The 21,496-nt window shown below is 37.9% G+C and overlaps 1 protein-coding gene across 1 annotated transcript; it reads left to right on the top strand.

Annotated features, from left to right (window-relative positions):
* Positions 1-5,244: 5,244 nt before the first annotated feature.
* Positions 5,245-21,385, top strand: LOC140243031 (sorting nexin-12-like). The gene is made up of 4 exons (XM_072322771.1): positions 5,245-5,430; positions 9,133-9,228; positions 11,286-11,413; positions 15,860-21,385. The coding sequence occupies exons 1-4, from the start codon at positions 5,260-5,262 to the stop codon at positions 15,963-15,965; spliced, it is 501 nt and encodes a 166-aa protein (XP_072178872.1). The 5' UTR covers positions 5,245-5,259; the 3' UTR covers positions 15,966-21,385.
* The last annotated feature ends 111 nt before the right edge of the window (positions 21,386-21,496 follow it).

The raw sequence follows: 21,496 nt of genomic DNA, 5'->3' as shown, positions 1-21,496 counted from the left end.
ACTATCTTTACATACATCAAAACGAGGTATTATTTTTCTTTAAGTTTACAAGCATGAATTTCATATCTCACAAGCATAGTAATACAATTCAATGCCGAATTGTTAATACCCCAAAACCAAATAATTTATTTTCCGTCGTAAATGTTATTTCTAACCCCGCGTTAACATTAATCCATTCTCTTACTTCAACCCACAATCTATCAACATATTGACACACACTCAAAAAATGTATTAAAGTCTCAACATATACATTACGAAACGAACATTCTTTTCTTTCAACCAATCCAATTCTATTCAACATCTTATATGTATATTAAATTTTATTTACTATCTTAAACTGACAGAAACCATCGTAAATTAACACCCTCCGTGCTCTTTAACGGGGCCAACGAAAAAGATTGCCATATCTTTTCTTCAAGTTGTATCAATTGTCGCCATTTTAAAAATCCTTTACATTGATATGCATGAACTCTATTCTTTAACAAAACAGCATAAACATGTGAACATCCTTTACGTTGTTTTATAACCAAATTTAAAATGTCGGGTATGTATTGGTTGACAAAACTTTTCCATATTATTCATACCTCTATCACAACCTGCTTTTCTAATCGCTTGACACATTCCAAAATAATCTAAAAAATTAACATCAACATCATATTTTCTCTTAAAAGCAGTAAATGATAATACATTTCCTTCTTCATCTATCAAAGCATTTACAAAACGAATTCCTTTTTTTATTATACCACTTTCGTTTGAAAACCGACACATTCCCTACAGTAATTTTGTTATTTTTCCACAAAGGTTGACACTGAAAATTATTACAATAAACCGAAAGTAAATCACCGTAAGCTGTGAATACTTCTTTCCAAAAGGGATTACACGTTATATGTGTGGCTTGTTCAAATAAAAAATCATTTCCGAGACTCATATCTAATTGATGGGTCCATGGGGTAAAAATATACTCAATAATTTTTCTGACCATTTATCCGTAGTAAATAACAATCGCCTAATACATTACTTTCAATGCTGTAACCTGTACGTAAATATTTTTTTTTTTAAAATCATTTTCACTCCTCTTTGTGCATATTTCTGAGACATTTGCATTCTGTTGATTTTATCCGGCTTCCTTTCCCATATAAAACTATAAAACATATCATTTATATCATTCAAAAATTACCTGCCACATTATTTCTATGACAAATTTGCTCTCATCCAGTCAGCTGCAAGGATTTCAGTAGCTTGTCACATCTATGGCAACTTGTCACTGATGACAAGTTTTATGAAATAGGCCCCAGGACTTGGCAAAGACAAAAACAAATAATTCAGTTTTGATAACAACAATGACTTAATAACTACAATTCTACCAAGCACCGTTAGGGAGCGTTTACGCCAAGAGTTCATTTGTTTCCTAATCACTTCCATTTTTTCATAACAATTGTACTGAACAGCTCTCTCTAAATCAACCAAAAAAAAAAAAAAATGTATACACAGATACTTAAACCTCCTTCATACACCCAATGAAGACTCCTTTCAGGCAACATTCTATTATCTTCTTTATTCTTACATTTCCCTATCCATATTACTTTTGTTTTATTTTCATTGATTTTTAAACCAGATATAACATAATTTGCAAATCTATCAACAATATTCATTGCTATATGAATAAATCCTTCTCTGTACCGTTTAATGTCAACAGTGTATCATCTGCAAATTGAAGTATTCTATGAAACATATTATCCATTTTAATCCCTTCTTATGAATTAGGTCCAGAAATCATCAAATTTAATATTTCACTATACAACAAAAATATATATGGAGAAAGAAGGTCGCCTTGTCTGCAACCCCTTTCTATCTTAAATATCTCATCAAAAAAAAAAAAAAAAAACATTAATCTGAGCAGACGAAAAAGTGTCAGCATAATAATAAAATATTTGTCTAAGAAATTATTGCGGGACCGAACTTGAAAATGACATCACTTTTGTTATAAACTCATGAGAGATTGAATCGAAATCTTTTTCAAAATCAATCAATAATAACAATGCTGGAATACCTTTGACATTCAAAATCAGATCATATAAACGGCGAATATTCTCTCCAATAAATCTACCTGATAAAAACCCTTTCTGATTTTCACTTATCACAAAAGGCAAAACTTTTTTAATTCGATTCGCAATACATATTATGAAAATATTGTAAGCTTATAACCCCTTAACTATAATGATAAAGCCCAGTAGCCGTAAAAAGCCTGTCGCGTTTTTACAGCGACTGGGCTGTAACCCCGTAAAATTAATGCTTATTCTTGGTGGTTATACACTCTCAATTGGTATTCACCTTCCAATCTATAGTTACCAGCGGTGTACACATTGATTTGAAGCGAATAATTAAGGATGGACATCAAAGAACGTTTAACACAGAGTGCTTGAAGTGCTTATCGAAAAATACGTACAATTAGATATAAATTATATCTGCACGATTGGGGGGGGGGGGGGTAGGGGAGTTTATAGAAGGGTGAAATACTTAAGAAACATAACGGGAAGCGACACTCACTTTTGAAACTGTCAGTGTGAAATGGTCCGATCTGGGAACGGTCCCAAAGTGAACAGCCGAAGTTATAAAAAGGGCATAATGGATTACCCGGAAGCGTTGTTTGTTATGATTAGTATTTTCCCCCTACAAGTATAAAAGTAGTTGCAAAGAGATCAGTAACCGCGATTCGGATATCTAGAATGAAAAAGGTGCTATAAAACTCAAACAGCAACTATTGATCAAGCAATATAGGCCCTATTTGACATTAACTATATACAAAGAGGGCTTGGATTTGTGAATTATACTTTTTTTTTTAGAACCAATGATCAGATGTTTGGATGTGAAAGCATGTCTAACCTAGTTTGATCAATCGTTGAGACTTTGTAAAAATCAGGAGACGGAAGATGTTGGTGAAAACGCAGGCAGACACAGAAAAAAAGTGTTATAGTGATACCACATTAGCTATTGTCCTCTAATATTAATTCCCTTACTATTTGATTGACAATTTTCCAAATATGCTTCCAAAAAGTGTGTACCATGCAGATGTGGCTGGATTTCACTCCTATATACATCTATGTAAAATCTCCCTGGTGTGGGAGGGGAGTTTACAAACACCCTCTTATACTGTTTACCATTGGGGGCAGTGATTTGAAAAATGTTCGAGTTATCATAACAGTATTACTTGATGCATATTATATCTAGGTCAGTTGTATATCGCAAAACACCCTACAATATAAAAAATAAAGCCTAATATGGAGATATCAATACGTATTTCTCAATAAACCATAAATGTAAACGATTTATTCTAGAAACAATTTTATCGTAAAGGCCTATAGTATTCTGCTTTTGTATATTCAACAATATTTAATGTTTAGACTGGATTGACATTTTCACATTCTTTGTTTCTATCCCCAACTCACATTTTATGACTAATTTGAAACACTAAAGCTGGGTTTTTGTTTCATTTGCAAAATCCAGTGGTGAAGGCTTTTCATAGGGCCTATAGAAGTGAAGACGCAGATACAGAAAAAAGGTGACAGATAGTTGTTAACATTGTCATTGACTATTAATTTTTCTTACTTTTTTGATTGACAGATTTCTAATATGCCAACAAAAACACTGCACCATCGTTATATCGTTGGATTTCACTTCTGTGTAAAAATGCCCTCTTTAATGTGATCGAGGTGTTTTTCCCTCAACTCCCCGCGGTCCTTTTGCTCCCTCGCACGAGGGTTCTCCTCAAACATTATAGATCATAATTATAGGGCATATAGAATATGATACTCCTTATCCCGCGTAGGAAAAAAAAAATGTCCCTGCTCGTACAGCCATTACGGTCGAATCGACGTCTCTGTTTCCGTTCCTATTACTAAAGCAGGACTGGCGGAACGGGGGGGGGGGGGGACACATTTTTTTTTTTCACCACGAGTACATAATAATGTCCGCAAGTGGCAATTTACGCAACTGCTTGTTAGCTCCTGAAACCCGGAAGTGCCCCATCCCTTCCCCCCCCCCCCCCCCCACTTTTGAAAACGTGGCGTCGGCCATGTAAAGGGCCCTCTCATTTTGGAAAACGTACCGCCGACCCATGCAGCTGCATACTCATGTAGACGTGATTGTCATAACAAGCTTCAAGTTGAATATGAACGTCTCACATGAAATATAGTTTTTCTTCTTTATCGGATGACGTATGAAGAGTAGGCCTACTTTATTATTAACTGCAGTGGCGGATCCAGCGGCGGGGGCCGGACCTGTCCCCCTTTAAAGGGATTGTACAGTTTTGGTCGAGACCTATATTTCAGGTTTCTAACATTTTTTTTTTTTTTTTTGTGAGATGATGAGAAACCTTATTATGAAATATGAAAGAGCATGTAATTCCATGAGGAATTCAACGTTTATTTGATGAAAATTGGTTTTGAAATGACCGAGATATCCAAAACAGAGCGATTCTAATAAAGTGTGGGACCACACTCTGTACATTAATTTATTACGGTCGCTTTGTTTTACTTTGTTTTTGGATGTTTCAGTCATTCCGACCCGATTTTCATCAAATAAACTTTGAATTCCTCTTAAAATGGTATGTTCTGTACTATTTCATAAGTATTTTCTTGGTATCTTGCAAAAAGTTAAAAGCTTAATTCTCGTCTCCACCGATACTGTATCGGGGGGGGGGGGGGGGGGGGGGAGGGGGCGGGTGCGCCCCTTTGATTTTGTAAAGGCGCCCCTCCTTTTCGGAATGCCTGGATCCGCTGTAACCGTCGGACAGGTTTGTGAATTAAAATTCTTCAATAGAGTCGCAGTAGCTATCACGATGGATACTTTAAAAACATAAGGCCTATCTAAGCTTGAAATTGTTGTCAACATTCCAACAAACATTGTGCCTGTATTTTTAATAAAAAATAACATGACAACTACAATTGGATTACTAGTACTGTCACAGTGTTGTCTACCAGTATCTGTTCGTAAATATAGCCCCGTGATAGAGATTTCCAGCGTAAGTTTTGTTTAAAAAAACAAACAAACAAAACGAAAATGTACAAAAACAGTTGGGAGGGCCCACCCCTTTTTGCATGCTTGCTCGTGGTGCGTTCATACTTGTAGAATGTGAAGCCATTTAGGGTAGGTAGCTGTAGAGAGAACAGTGGACTGCAAAACGATCGTGATTTTTTTCGATCAATGAAGTCCGAGTATAGTATCGATTCTGCAGTTTGCTAAAGCAGGAAGGAACGAAACATGGCGTCGGATGATAGCAAAGCCGCTGACACTAGCCGTTTGGCTTCAAAGAGGCAAACCTTAGACGATGCTTATGCTGCCCCTGCAAATTTTCTTGAAATAGACGTTGCAAATCCACAAACACATGGTGTAGGAAACAAGAGATACACCGACTATGAACTTCGAATGAGGGTGAGTGATGTTACTTTACAGTGTGTACAACCCAATGGCAGCAGTCATACCGATCACTAGTAGTTACAGCAGCACGCCTAACTGCACACTGCACGTTGAGGTCGTGAGAAAAGGAGGCGTCAACGTAGGCCAACTGCACTGCATGTTGCAGCAGTGCATGCATGTTAGCTGTGTATGAATTAATATGAATGTTGTTGAGGGATTTGTTGAGACTGTAGCAAAGTCCTTTTAGTCCAGAGGTGTATGATGGATAACAGCATGTTTTGTGGTCTTTTCTTTTGAAGCTCACCATTTTGTTTGATTTTTTGTAAATTATATTCACAGAGCTGATCATCTCTTTTCTCTGAATTATGGTTTGAAATTCATTTGACATTGTCAAGATTTCCATGTCAGGCCTCAAATAGAATAAATAAAAAGATGGTGTTGTGAACTTGTAGTCTGTGCCCTCCCACAATTCACAATATGAATAAATTACATTATCCATGATCAAGCCCATGGTATATCGAGAGTTTGTATTTAATGTTGACTGAACGCCATGGGGCAACATCATTTTGTTAGTGAAATATTGGGATTGGGTATCCAACTTCCAAGCAATGTCATTTATTAATTTAGTGACTTCAAACCTCAGTGACCATTTAATGAATTTGAAACAATCTATCAGACATTTAGAGTGAACAATTCCTGTTAAATCTCTATGATGGGTTGGACTCGATTTCTTTTAAAACATGTGACCAGTCATTTAACTGTTACAATGTTTAATGTACACTGTACTCTTGACCGAAAGATCGGTCTGTATCTGTCCGTTGGGGAATGTTCCGTGGAGACTGCGTCTGGCTTCACAGAGGAGAGCGTTAATGGCAAAAAAATAAAAGACTCCTCCGGACAGACGGATCTTTCTGTCTAACTGTACTCTGGCTTTATCATAGCCATTCATTTCTTTGGATTTCTGCCAAATTTCACTTGTGAATCAGAATACAACTGCGTCACACCATTTTGCCACTGATTGCTTTACATACCAGATACTGCCTACACAGGTTTAGAGTTTCTCATAATGACGTCGTTATGATATTTACAGAAACAAATGCTTGTATTATATATCGAGGAACACTGATGCTAAATCACCACTTAGAGAGTACAAACTATGAATTATGGGTAAACTCTGCAAAGGATGGATGATATATTCATACAGTGTTTGTGCATGTGGTCATTGTGATATATTTCATACATTCTTCCACTGTGCATTAACCCCAGGCGATTGTGCCTTGGATCATGTTCCGGTCAGTGTTTAGGCATTTCCCACATAATTTTGTCCCAGATGCGTATGCATAGCAGGGGATGACTGCATTTTCCTCATGAGTTCACAATGGAAGGCCTTCCTTCCTGCGAGAGCTACATTGTATTTCTTTCTCTATCACCAACTCTAACATGTATTTTATGTGAGACAAATAAGTTTTATGATGCAGTTAATGGACACTTAAATTTTTATCTTTTACATTTTCTGTCAGGGTTTCCCCATCACGCTGCTTTATTCTCTGTATCTGAAGAATTTGTGGCCTTCTGCATACATTGTAGATCCTGCTCTTTCTAGTAAACCACCACCCCGCACCAGTAAACCAATCTGTTCTTCATACGATCTCTTTGAGATGGATAGTTTACTGTTGCAATATTGGGTCCACTCCAGTCTTTGGCAGTCCCATAATAGGCCTGTACAACAGCAACCACAGAGTCAAGTACTTGGCTATGTGTCAAGAATTGGATGAACAGTTGGTTTCCCCTAAAACATCCCAATATGAACAAACTTCCTATTTATTGATCCCTTCATCGGCCATCTGTATGTCCACCCAGTTGATTAACCCTTAAAATGCACTCGGGTACTTAGAACTTGCCAAGTCTTAGAACTTGTCAAGATTTTTCTTCTCACCATTCAGAAATCCATCCAAACGTGACCAACTTGCAAGTCCACATACCCCGCGTTCACATTGTCCCCCGCGCCGCGGGGACAGCCTCAAGAGATCTTATCTTTTTTACGACTGACCGTTCACATTGGTATCTCATCTGTCCCCGAGCTGTGGGGGCAATTGGGGCTTGGGGCGAGCTCTGCCAGGCATAGCGCATGCGCACATTTGATGACCACAGCTGGACGCTATCAATTTCGCCCCAAGGTCACTCTCCCCTCCAAATCTTGTCCCCGTACCCGACTTGATTCGCGGGGACGAGGGGACAAGTCCCAGCGAGCGTTCACATTATGGTTTTGGAGGAGAAAGTCCCACAGCTCGGGACTTTCCCCGCGGCGCGGGGGACAATGTGAACGCAGTGTCAGTTGTAGCAATGCACATTGTTCTTGTAATTCAGTCAGACAGGAAGGCCGTGGTTACACAATTAGGGATTAGGGAGATTTAGGTTACAATCTCTATTTATGGGTAATTACTTTCCTGACATCTATGCCATTCAGGCACAGATTGAAGTCACTCCTGTGTGCATGCCATTCCACAAGCAAATCACATTGGGTGCTTGCATGATGAAACTGGACTTTTGTTTCTTTTGTGTGTGTGTGTGCATGCGTACTATAATATGTCCGTGCTATTGTATCATGACCGCAGCATTGTAGCACAACTTTTCTTGGTTGTACATGTATTATGCATTCTCCTCTAATCTGTACCGGTGATAAAGTCTGTCTTATTCATGCCATACCACATGTACATGATTTATTCCAAGTTATCTCTTTTATAGTCCATTGCATGTACTGTTTCTTCTTTGCTTTACTGAGCTTCCTACACTGTAATACATGAGAGTCATATAATACCCTGTACACTGTACCTTTTAACTCATTGAAGACGGGCTGATTTTGCTACAACACACACTTCCTATAGACACTTGCCTGAGTATACTCGGGACTTGTCTTCAATGGGTTAACTCACTCTTTGACAGTGCCTCAATCACAGAGGACTACATTATCGTCTTTGTATCATTTCCCAAGAATACTTTCTGTCAGTGCTTCCTTAATGTTCAAAGGTCAGTTATCATAATCAGTCCCTCAGATTGTTGTTGTAAGCTATTCTCCAAAAAGTATTGTATGACTGATAACTCAACAGAATGTACATTGAATATAAGGATGTATGTACATGGTGGTTTTTTTTTTTTTTTGTGTGTGTGTCTTTGTTTTTGCATAAAACATTGTAAAAGACTGGAATAACTTTCACTAAATTAACAACTGAAAATATTGGAACTGTAATTCAAATACAAACTTTTGTTGTCGTGAAAGAGGATCAATTATTTCTCATTGTGACTTTTGTTCTCAATTACTAATTTAACCACTGGCAAAATTGTTCTACAAGTCAAAAAAAAAAAAAAAAAAAAATCATACTTGCAAAATACGGCTTATACAGTAGATTTTAGAAGTGAAGTAATGATTTGGGAAAAGTGGAATGTAGTTAAGGTCAGTTGCAATTGTATGCCGCATGTGAAAGTGCAATGCATCATGTTAATGCATATTGCACATTGTGTATTGCACATTGTGTATGTGCAATATGCATTAATGTGATGCATTGCACTTTCACTTTTGCATGTCAGTTAAACTGAACCAATTTAGAACAGACTGACCATGACTTGTTTAATATCTTGAATGCACAAATTAGCATTGTCCAATACAAATCAATATTAATTTTATCTCATTTTTCTCCCCTTAAATAATCATTTCCACAGACAAATTTACCTGTATTTAAACAAAAGGAATCCACAGTGAGGCGGAGATACAGTGATTTTGAATTCCTGAAACAAGAACTAGAACGTGACAGTAAGGTAAGAAAGCCTTCATCTGGGCCCCATTTCATGAAAAGTTGCTGTGGTCGCAATTCTTGCTGGAATGGCAACTTCCCATAGCAACAGCCAATCAGGAAGCTGGATTCTTGACAATTGCCATTCCACCGAGAGTTGCTATAATATAAACTCTTAACACTTAATGGGATTAGGAGTTCTGTCATAGACCTCAAAGTACAGTAATGAACATAATCTCTGGTGTTGCAAAAAAATAGAGCCTGGAGAAAGATTCACCGGACTAGAATCAAAGGAAGATGATACATGTATTAGAGACTTGCACAACTTGCAGTGTACTTTAGTATGACCAAGGAGGTTGAAGAGATGGAGTAACAACAGAGTTATTCCCTTTGATCTATGTTCGAAGCCGCCGCTCAAAAATATTTGAAGCATGTGCCAAACAGGATCTGCCGCGCCGATACGAAGACAATTGACTCATGTCTCATTGCATAATCACCAGCCACTTTCAATGGAAGATATGTCTTTGTGATGGTAATATCCCTTCTTATAAAAGCTATGTAGGTGGTACAGACACGAGGATGCGCGAACAGAAATTGAGGAAAAAATGCTGAAATGAAAATAAAAATTACTTGACTGGGCATCTGCGGGCACTAATCTGATATATCTGTCAATAAAGAATTATACTTGAAGATTATTACATGTTAGTTTCTTTTGGGTAAATTGAGTCGAAAAGTGATAAAACCAGCTTTCCAGGATGGTACAGTTTTAAACATTTTCACATAATACAGCTCTGATTTACACTTTTGCGCAAATTTCTGAGCGGAATTGACTTCTGTTTTACATGCTTTATTATTAAGTGAAATTTCATTTCATTTAATAAATAGATAAGCAAAATATGGCCAACATTATGATAATGTTCAAAATGAATCTTCAGATTACTCAGCAAGACGGCGGCTTGGAACATCGATCATCAAAGGCACAAGTGCACCTGTGGAATTCTTTTGTACATCAATAGAAATCTGACGACTGTTTGAATAAATTACAGCCAGTTGGATCTCCATGTATAAAACCTCCTTGGTATGACGGGGCATGTTAGTGAATTCTGTTCTAACAGAAATTCCAACATCAGATCAATTATATCTTGTGATGTACATTAAGTGTCAAATACTGTAAAAGTGGATATTTTGTGCGACAGATTTTTCTAGAAGAGTTTGGCATGTTTTTGATTCTGTGGAATCAAGACATCAACTACAGGAACATATGGCAAGCAAAAATGCTTGCGTGCTTTTATTTTCGCGCGAATTTCTGGTTGCGCGAAAATTTCCACTTTTACGGTATCAGCCGATACATGCTTATTTGCAGTTTAGGTATCGACAATGCCGCACATCAACTTGCGTGTTTCACAAAGTGCATGGGCAAGAAAGATTGACCAAATATATGTAGTTTCTATGAGCTTATTTGTGTAAAATTCAATTACTCTCGAAAACGCATTATAAAATTATTATATCCTATAGGCATAGCATCTTTAGGTACATTTCACCTTTGTGGCATACGACTGTATGCTGTCAAAACAATATAAGTGGAAGAATTTTGGATTTGAAATCCATGCCAATCTGTACTAGGCTATATCGTTACACCCAAAAGTGCAGTCATGTTCACAAGGGTATAGTGTACAACCTTTGGGCTTGGAAAATAAGTTGCCAAGATTTTGTATACCTGAAGAAATTTAAGTAATCACTGATTTGTTTATGGTGTACTATTAATTTGTTCTGTATGCTTGTGTTTGTAATACAAGAGCAAGATAAAGAGAGAGAGTAGGTACATGTATGTGTGTGTGTGTGTGTGTGTGTGTGTGTGTTTTAAATCAATGAACTTCATCTACAGCTTGATGCTGTGCATTAGTCATGGCCTTTAGACCACATTAAATATCATCTTGTCAAAACAAAAACAAATAGACCCACAAACCAGCAAATTACATTTTTCCTTACTACAATCTTGGTACCCAATGGACTTTGTATGCCCTCACCCAATGTTGGTGCAACGTACATTTCAATATATGTCGCATCTCTCCCCTATTACAGATTGTCGTGCCTCCATTACCAGGGAAAGCTCTCACCAAACAACTTCCATTTTTGAAGAAGGGGGATGGCATCTTTGAGGAGGAGTTCATTGAAGAGAGGAGACAACACTTAGAGGAGTTTATCAACAAGTAAGTCCCTTGCAACTGATTGACAAATTGCCCTACATCGACATAACTAAGCACTGAATTAATCAGTATTTTAGTAGTAGCCATGATAAAAAATCATGGACGTACAATGTATGTACTCAAGCAGGATTCGAACGTAAGACCTCCTGATCTCTGGACAGGCATCATCTTTACCAGACCACCGAGCTCAACAGCAAGTGTTTTTTTATCATGGCTACTACTAAAACACTGATCAATTCAGTGCTTATTTACTTTGATTTAGGGCAATTTGTCAATCAGTTGCAATGAAAATATCTCGATGGAAGGATTTCATGAATTTGATTTTAAAGACCTAATAAAATGCTTGCAAAATTTTTTAATATGCAAAAGAAATGTAAAATATATGTCATGATTATCAATGTAAATATGTTGTCAGTGACGTTCCGGTTTTTATCGCTTCTAGAAACTCCCCCAAATATCACATTTTTGGAGGACCCCGTTGCAGCTTTTGCGAAAAAGATAGTCACGTGACCAACACCCCTGAACCGATTGATGACGTATAAGCACGGAGTTGTGCTCAGTTAGCAGACGCCGCTCAGCACAAGCACTCAGATTACTAGCTTGGTACACGCGCGTACACGATAGCTCACGTGCGCTCCCGGTCGACAAACTGACTGTCGACATGTACGCATTACCACGTACATTATCACTAAGTTAGCTTGCACAGATACCTGGTACCTCGAGCATAATGTCTTCCCCTATTATGGGTAAACTTCGACATTGATGATGATGATGAAGACTGCAGCTCTGACGATAGCGGAGAGGAAGAGGAGGCACATGAAATTGAAGGGGAAGATGGGAAGAGAGAGGCAGCCGATGAACCAGAACGTTATCGTGGGGCTGCACCTCACCGATATGTGAACCAGCTGCATCTCCCCCGCTGCCAGTGCAAGAGCGTATGAACATGGCACCAAGCCCGAGAATAGACCTCACGGAAACGATCGCCTGGGAAATACAGAGTGGTATGTCTGGTATGCCCCCATATAGTTTAACGTTAGAAAGGATACACTGTATTCTACATGACTGACATTGTAAGTTGTAACTGTCTAGTAAGTAGATTAGAAGAACAGGCCCAGCTCGCTCACAAAGTGAGCGGCTACTCCGGCCGCAGCAAGCAAGCGGGAGCGTCCCGGCCGTGGCCTGGCCCGTCGGCCGGCGCTTACAAGTTAAACTACCAGTAGTAGTCTAGTAGTAGATCTAGTAGCAGTCTACTAGTAGTTATAATAGTCTACTAGTAGTAGTAGTCTACTAGTACTACTACTAGTAGTGTACTATTACCACTACGGCACTAGGTCTAGTAGACTAGTAAGTAGTAATAGCAGAATCTTTGGTAGTAGTACAGAGGCTACACTCTAACGCCTAACGGTTAGGGGGATATGTTGTTACAGGGTGGGTCGTGGCTTAAAAAAAAAAAAATAAATAGGAGCCTAAATAAAAAAAAAAAAAAGCCTAACCAGTTTCCCATAGTCAGTTTCTGCAATATGATCAGTAATTTAGATGCGTCATTTTCTAAGAAAAACGATACCAAGAATGATCGTCAATTTTGGTTGAGTAGTTTTTGTTTTATGCTAAAAATCATACTGTGGAAGGAGGCCCAAACGCCGTGCTTATCTACCGATGAATGCCACGGTGGGGCTGGATTCACGAGTAGGTCTAGGCCTATAAAGCAGGCGAGTCGCCGTAGTATTAGTACAGACACGCAGTGGTGGTGGGGCTATCGTGAAATAGGCCCCACCGCAGTCACGCGTGCACCGTACCCGTGCGTTTAGATGTTATAGCAAGCAAGGGTAGGTCCTCCTAGGGTTTAGGGTTAGGTAGGGTTGTATTTATGGTTAAATTGGCCGTTAAATTAGTCGAGCCGAGGGCCATATTATGAAGTCATTTCGCCGCATTCACGAGTATTCACTGTGGAAGGCAGCCCCACCGCCGTGCTTACCTACCGAGATGAACGCCACACGTTGGGGCTGAAACAGGCGAGTCGCCGTAGTATTACTATTACTCATGTACAGACACGCAGTGGTGGGGCCTATTTCACGAGTTCGCCGAAAATAATGGATATCCAAGCGTACCACAGTTGTAATCTGTATTATTGGCAGTATTAAATCCGATACAGTTCATTAAATATTCTTTTGTCTAAAGGCTTAGCCAATGACAATAGTGCAGCGCAGCACCTGCTATGCGCTCGCTAGCTCGCTCCCCCGCCAGCGCTAGCCAGTGCAGCCGCCGGCCGCGCGCCGGCTGTCGCTGCGCTGCGCTAGCATAGCCTTGCCAGCTCGCTGGCTACGGCTAGACTGGTCGTGAACGACTCCGTTCTTAGACGTCATCACAATTTAGAAGTGATAGTGCGCCGCATGCGGTGAAAGTATAGCAAGTTTTCCAAAACCGAGGAAATTGTATCCATTATGTTAACAAATATAGAACAAAATTCAGAACAGTAAAAAACCCCGCACAACCATAGAATTACTTAGAATTTAACATTTAATATTATTACATCATTGAGAAAAAAATGCCTAAACCATTTTATTAGGTCTTTAAAAGTAAGTTCCTGTCCAGCCATTTACTTTTATAACACCATGTGTATTTAGAAGTGTGTTTGTTTCCCCAAAATTTGCAAGTAGCCTGGTACAATGTATTCTCGAAATTAAAGTTGCGAAAATATTGCCCTGCGTGAGATAAGGAATTCACCAAAATGCAGTGCATAATCTGACAAATAGCAAAGATTTCTCTCCAAAAGGGACATTTTGTCAAGTGCCCTGTGGTTCTCGAGAGAGGACTCAACCACTCACAGAATTGTCTGTCACATCCCTGCTTCTGAAATAATATGCTTGCAAAATATGTGGCATGTTCAGCACATCATCAATCATAAATTTTCAAGTTTAGCTAAAGTTCAAATGAGTTTGAAGTGTACATGTATGATGTATGCAGATACTTTCAGGAAGGACTATTTCATGGAAGAATATGTGCTATGTATGTTATGCTGTGAAAGCATATCTGGTAACAAATGCTACAATTGTGAACTCTGTCATGTTTTGTCTGTCTTGAGTGATATTGATTATCAAAGTCAAAACAATTCTGTCTTATTTCTTGCAGTGTTGCTTTTGTTGTTTCACTAGGGTCAGTCAGTGTGAAGTTCCACAATAAACTATATGACTTTGAGATTGAGGAATGAGGAAGTATGTCTGAAGTCAAATGCTCATCTATTTTATTTCATTTGCTCTCATGTGTACGACAATTCAGCAATTCATCTCTCCTTTGATTATTTAAGTTATGTATCATTATTGAGTAAATATATTTTATATTGTGTATTATTTTGATCATAATAATTTAGTATTTACATTGTTTTTAACCCCCCCCCCCTCCAAAAAAAAAGTATATATTTTTTCTAGGTGTACATGTGTACATTTCACTTTGTGTAGAATGATAATTGGTGTAACTGATGTATAAAATGAATTAGAAAATATTTTCTTTATGCAGAGAAATTTGAAGGTTAATGAACTTGAACATGATAATTTATATGAAGGGACATGTAAATGGTAGATCTAGAGATTGCTTGAAAAGCAGAGGCATTCCAGTCAATCGTGCACAGCAGTGAAATTGCTCATGGTAGTGTGATTCACATTTCCATGGCAATTTCCATTTTCCTACAGCACAATGTTATTGATTAAAGGGATAGTACAGTATTGGTGGAGATGAGGATTGGGCTTTTAACTTTTTGCGAGATACCAAGAAAACACTTATGATATAGCACAGAGCATACCATTTTAAGAGGAATTCAAAGTTTATTTGATGAAAATCGGGTTTGGAATGAATGAACCATCCAAAAACAAAGTAAAACAAAGCGATCGTAATAAAGTGTAGGTCCCACACTTTATTAGAATCACTCTTTTTTGGACATCTCAGCCATTTCAAAACCAATTTTCATCAAATAAATGTTGAATTCCTCATAGAATTACCTGCTCTTTCATATTTCATAAGATGTTTCTCATTATCTCACCAAAAAGTATTAAAAACCTGAAATTATGTCTCAACCAAAACTGTACAATCCCTTTAAGGCTATCTTACACTGTTTTTGTTTTCTCATGACAATGATATACTTAATCCTGACGGAGTATGCATCAATATGTAAACTTCCAGTTTCTCACATGCATACATGTCTTACGGTTTTGTTTAATTTTTGGTTGTTTAATTTTTGGTTGTTCAGTTATTTGGTTTGATGCTTGGATCCTCATCATGAATAGTTTTTCCTTCATTACAATATAATTTTTTTCTAAAGTATATACTCTGTCAGTTCCCTCCCCCCCCCCCCCCCCATGTCGTTGGATCATTATTACCGCATTGTAGTCGTCATGTTTGTCATAATACCACTTCTCACCGTGTCTGTTCCTTCTCGTCGTTGTATCTCTTGCCCAGGATCGCTGGACATCCACTGGCACAGAACGAGAAGAGCCTTCACATGTTCCTGCAGGAACCAGTCATGGACAAGAACTACGTGCCCGGGAAAGTCAGGAACACGTAACATCAGATTCATCACTACCCCGCGCACATTACTTCTCTACACACTGTGTACACAGCACCAAAATTACACATACTTGTATATTCTACTGATATGTCTAGGGCATGATTTCATTTTCTCTTTTCGTTTCTGTTTTTTTTTAAAAAACATATCTTATGATATCGGCTACTGCCAGTAAAGGGCCCTCTAGTGTTAACTAAACAGTGGTTGCCTGTGCTTTTTTATGAAAGTAATCCATTTCCTGCTTCTAAATGTTTAGATTATAAAACAAAGAAGCTAAGCATCATGGCTGATCAGCCTTGAGGAATAGTAATCCAGATTATCTGCTATGAATGTAATATTTGACCTGCTTAGATCATGTGAATATGCCTTAAGTGAGAGCTAAGTCACAGTTAATGTTTTGTTTGTTTTGTGTCTGTAGATTTATTGACCACACAACATGGATTGTGTAGATTCTGCATACCGGTATGTCTTCTGATTTTGCATTCAGCTAAATGACAACAAGCAGAATATTGCGGTTAACAACAGATGCTCAATGTCTAGATGCATTGTGAATAGGAGACATGTTGTGTAGTGGTCTATTGTACATACCAAGAAGTGATCAGCAACATTCTGTGAGATTGTTAAAAAAAAAATATCAATCCTTCAGCCAATTCATTTTTTGCAAAGAGATGCTATGCTACATGTGTAGGTCTTGTTCTAAGTACTATGAATCGATTTGAATGAGTATATTTTCAGTTGTTTCTTTTCTTTTTTGCTCCCAAGTTCGTGCAAGTGATTGAGCTAATGGTAGCTCACATTGTGCACATGAAACTGCAGTAATTCGGGTGATACTCTGTGAGTAGTCAAAGTATGAAATGCTGGGTTGCGTTAGTATCCCTTGACAGCAAAGGAACCACGCCCCTTGTGTTGTAACCGTAAATCCAATGAAATATGTGCACTTATTACTGTATTCATTCACCCGTGGAAATGAAACTCCTTCAAAGCAGACAAAATTATTTATCTTGTACAATAGTGGTGTATTGGCATACCTCCCACACTTTTTATTTCACACTTGTCCATTTTCTTTCTTTTTGTTATTACTGCAGAGAAATATCTTGTGTACTTTGAAATGTATCCTCATAGGCATTTTAATACAACTTCCAATTATTCTCAGAATATCTTTTTCAGTGTAAATCACAAAGTCAAAACAAAAAAGTATATTCCGTGAAATATCTAGACAGAACAAGTGATGACAAATATAAACAAATATAAAGGAGATAAGATCAAAATGGATAGGTCATGTGTGGCCTAGTCAAAGAAAGAAATATGTTATTAGTAAGTAGAACATTTGATCATGATCATTTGTTTGTTTGTTTTTAATGAGGTCACATGTTGTGTCTCCTCACAACTGAATATGGTGTGACAGCATAAAGTACATGATCATGTTTAGATGACATTGTGACGGAAATCTTGTTATCGCAGAGTTACCTAGGGTTCTGGTTGGTTTGTTTGTTTCCAAAACTATTGTGGACTTGATGGCACATTGCATATGACTGCAAGCCCCCTGTTGGAAAGAATCAGAGTTAACAGCAAGACTAACCAATTTGCAATTCACCACAGAGGAACACTGGTATTCAGTCTGTAATCAGTTAAACAGCTCTGTTTTACTGGTACTCGAGAGGTCCAGTCCCAGTTTACCCTGGAAAAGTGTGTTACATTTCAACTTGAGACTTCATTCACACTCCAATCCTGAGAGCATTTTCTACCTAATCACTCTTTGCAGGGTTTGCTCAGATCTGAGTGTATTGATGAAACTCTCAGTGGTATTTTTCTTCCATTTTTTTCTCCAATTTTATGATAGGTTACCATGGCAACAACTGAAGTGCTCTCAGCTGGTTGCTTGATATTACCTTGCTGTTGCCATGGTTACAGCAAGTATTGCTAAAGTTGCACTTATTGCAGAGTTTTTCATAATATAAAGGTCTCTGCCCCAACTTGAACAAATGGACCAAGATGAAAAAGATAGGAGGTGAATGGGCCCTCTCCACACTATTTGTTATAGCCATGGCAGTTGATGGACTCAAAAATTGTTATAAGCTTCCAACACTTGATAATTATAGTGATACAGACTGGCACAATTGGGCCAAAAGACCCAAAACAAGATTTACTGTGTGGATGAATTAACTCTGGATATACTGATGATCCTCATTTTGTCTCCAATTCTCCAATAAACCAATATTTTGATTTTTGCTTATGTGTGTGTGTTGAATTAGAGATTTTATGGTGCTCTTTCAAAGGCCTGGAAAATTTTGCCTCTCAAGATATACAGTATAATGGGCCACCAAGGTTGTATCAAAAAGTATGATTGTAGGATAGTTACTGTAGTACAAAGTATATGGTTAGTAAGATGTACATTTGGGAAATGCATTAAAAAGTGCATTAAACTTAATTTGTTTTAAGTGAAGGTTTCATAATTAATTGGGCATTGTAGATCAAAACAAGATAATGAATAGACTGGGAATGCATAGACATAAGGGCGTACCAATCTTTATTTCAAGGTTTGTCCCACTTTACCAAGTTTCTAAGCTGTTCCTGCACGTAGATATTTCTTATGAGTGCAGTAACTAGAAATGAAAGTGCAGATTTTTCTTCAACTGTGCAGGAACTGGGGACAAACATGCTGAAGTTTTCTGCCCTTATTTTAGACAATGGACAGTCTTGAAGGTGTGTAAAGTCTTTCCCCTGCACAAGACCATTCCAAAACATGTGTTTGCATTTCTCACAAATTTCTGAGAACTACCTAACAAATACCTTTTGAGGATGCGAGGCCGACAACCCTACATTTCAGAGTGAGTGAAAAGAGATCAATTATTTGGGGGAGAAGCAGTTCCCCGGACACTGAACTAATTTGATTTCTCTGCCATCGTTATTCAACTGCAGGCGTATTAGTGAAACTCATGTGTATTCAAACTACCTTTTTCTACATATCAAAGTACATGTATGTTTGTAGTGTCCATCCCCAATGCCAATAAGTGACATTGATTAAAAAACAAAAGATTTTGAAGATGTGATATCTGTAGCACTCTTCATTTGAGTAACGTGATAGTTCACTGAGGGTTCCTTTACTTTAAGGTGTCCGCTTCTCTCCTATGGCACATTACAGCACTAGCTGGCTAGAGTATGTTGGAAGTGGAAGTTGTAGCCTTCCTACAAGCTGTACACTGTGGTCCTGCTGACATGTCCGATCAAAACCTAGTCTTTACCTATTGTGTCTGTCACCCTCAAAATTAGTAGCTGATCTATACCAAATTTTCACTTCATGCAGCGCTATGTAATTTTATAGTCTGTGGAGAAAAAAAAAAAATGAAACAAACTAAGCTTACCTGTATGATGAAGCTACATCGTAACATGATGAAAAAAAAAATGTCAAACTATTTTTGTATCATAGTGGATTGATAGTAGGAAGGCTCGCTTGGTAATGCGTTTTTCCCCTTGTTAGATAGTGTATGCACAATTAGCATGATGTGAATATCAAAAGAAAAATGTATACATAAAGAATTGTAAGCATTGTATAAATATGGAGCACGGTGTATATGGTGTATGATCTGAACATTGCACTGGTGTTATTCTGTGTATGCAGTTTGTAACCTTGGTTCCGACCAATACTACATTGTATGTAACAAAATCTTGACTATCTGAAACATATTGACCGGAGATAATTGCAAACAGTTGCAGACTATGTTTGTTTCTGTCAATGTGTAAATCATTGTTGTATTTTTCATTATAATCTCTATCATGTCCTCTTTTTTTTTTTGTTCTTTTTTTTTTCTCAAATATTCCAATGTGGAAGTATGTCATTGATGCCATGTACATCGTATAAAGATTGACTTATTTTTCATCTTGTCATATTTTTAGCTCATTTATTCAGTTAGCAAGTATTTAGATTTTGTATGCGCAGGTCCTTCTTGTTTATGACTCAAAGAAATACTTGTATTTCCTAATGCATCCATATTGGTTTGTAGCTCATTCATGTACACATACATCCAGTCCTTTTGAAATTGATGATATTTTGCTGCAAGTGTACATCACAAGTTCCGGAATCGTCTTGTGTATAGAAAACTGTTTCCACGCTAGGAAGGATAAACTGTTGCGTAAATATGATACTTTAGTGTCAGGGTGATGGTGCCTCTTTGCAGCTGTCTTGGGAACTTCAGGTCATTACCATAGCTACTTTGGGAGATGGAAGAGGGTGCACTAAATCAGTTGAATCAAGTTGTTATATTTTCCTCTTCAATTTTTGACTGGCTTGTGGCATGCAGTTCTCAGAGGGAATAATCTGCTAATTCTCTGCCTTTTGTAACCATCCTCACTTGTTTTAAACGTATGGATTGAGTGAAATGCAATGAGGTAAAATTGTCTACTTACGTAGCAAAATTGCCACCAAGAGTTTCATTAGCACATCAGATCATGATTTCAGGTGGATGAAATGGACAAAATCTAGGGGTAGAAGAGCCATGATGTATCTCAGTGGTGAATTTTGTAGAGTTTACGCAGACTCGGATGGTTTGCTAGATATGTATCTGGCTAGGTAAGGCCGTGTTGATATTTTAAAATCTGGAATTCCCTGAAGAGTGTGGCTTTCCCCCCACTCAAATCAAAGCAGAGACTTTGAAGTGAGAAACAGGTCGTACAGTATGTGATTTTATGTGTTACATTTGCAGGTGATTTTGCCCTTATTTAAGGCAGAAAGAAATACCCATGCACTTTGAAAATGGGATTTAGGTCATGCAGTATGGGATTTAAGTGTTATTTTATATTTGAGGGCAGTTTTCCCCCATTTGAGGAAGAAAGAAATACCCATGCAGTGACAAAATAACAATTCTGTTTACGTCCATGGCCCTCCATGAAATACTATTGACGTGTCTATAATTGATCAACATTGGGGCATAAAAGCCTCGCCAGCGATTTATGCTGCACACACGGGATTACATAACGAGTTTGCCACATTAACAGCATACTGCATGCTTGTTGGAGATAGAAAGTGAAACTTGGCTTACACCTGGTGTATGTTTCACATGTCATCAAGTACAGTATGCAGTGTGCCATTGGTACAATATGGACCTTCGTGTCTGTGAGATATGGCCCAGGTGACACAGAATGGACATTTTCCTGAAGCTTTTTACTTTCCTTACCATGTGGTGAGTGGCGTTTCATTGCTTGTTGGCATCCGCCATCATTTTTTCTTTCCCTCTATTTGTAAGAAGAGAGTACATGTTGCTACAGTTTTTGTGGTGTTGTAATATCAGATAAATGTAGCTCCAGAATGCTGGTGTTGACGGTTTCCTTCTATTAAGTGGTCTCAATTTGGGGGTGATCTGCCTTCTGTTCTGTTCTGGAATTGTAGCTTATTAATCAATAAAAATCAAAATAAGTCAATTCGATCTCTGCCTTGTTTGCGTCTCATGTCAAGATTTTCAGCAAGCGTAAATAACATGACTTACATTGGAAGATACTGATTTTTTTTTTTTTTTGGTTTTTTATTTATTTATTTT

The sequence above is a fragment of the Diadema setosum genome, chromosome 19, assembly GCF_964275005.1.
Source record: "Diadema setosum chromosome 19, eeDiaSeto1, whole genome shotgun sequence".
NCBI classification, from domain to species: Eukaryota; Metazoa; Echinodermata; class Echinoidea; order Diadematoida; family Diadematidae; genus Diadema; species Diadema setosum.
The sequence above is the reverse complement of the archived record's forward strand: the minus strand, read 5'-3'. Positions and strand labels throughout refer to the sequence as shown.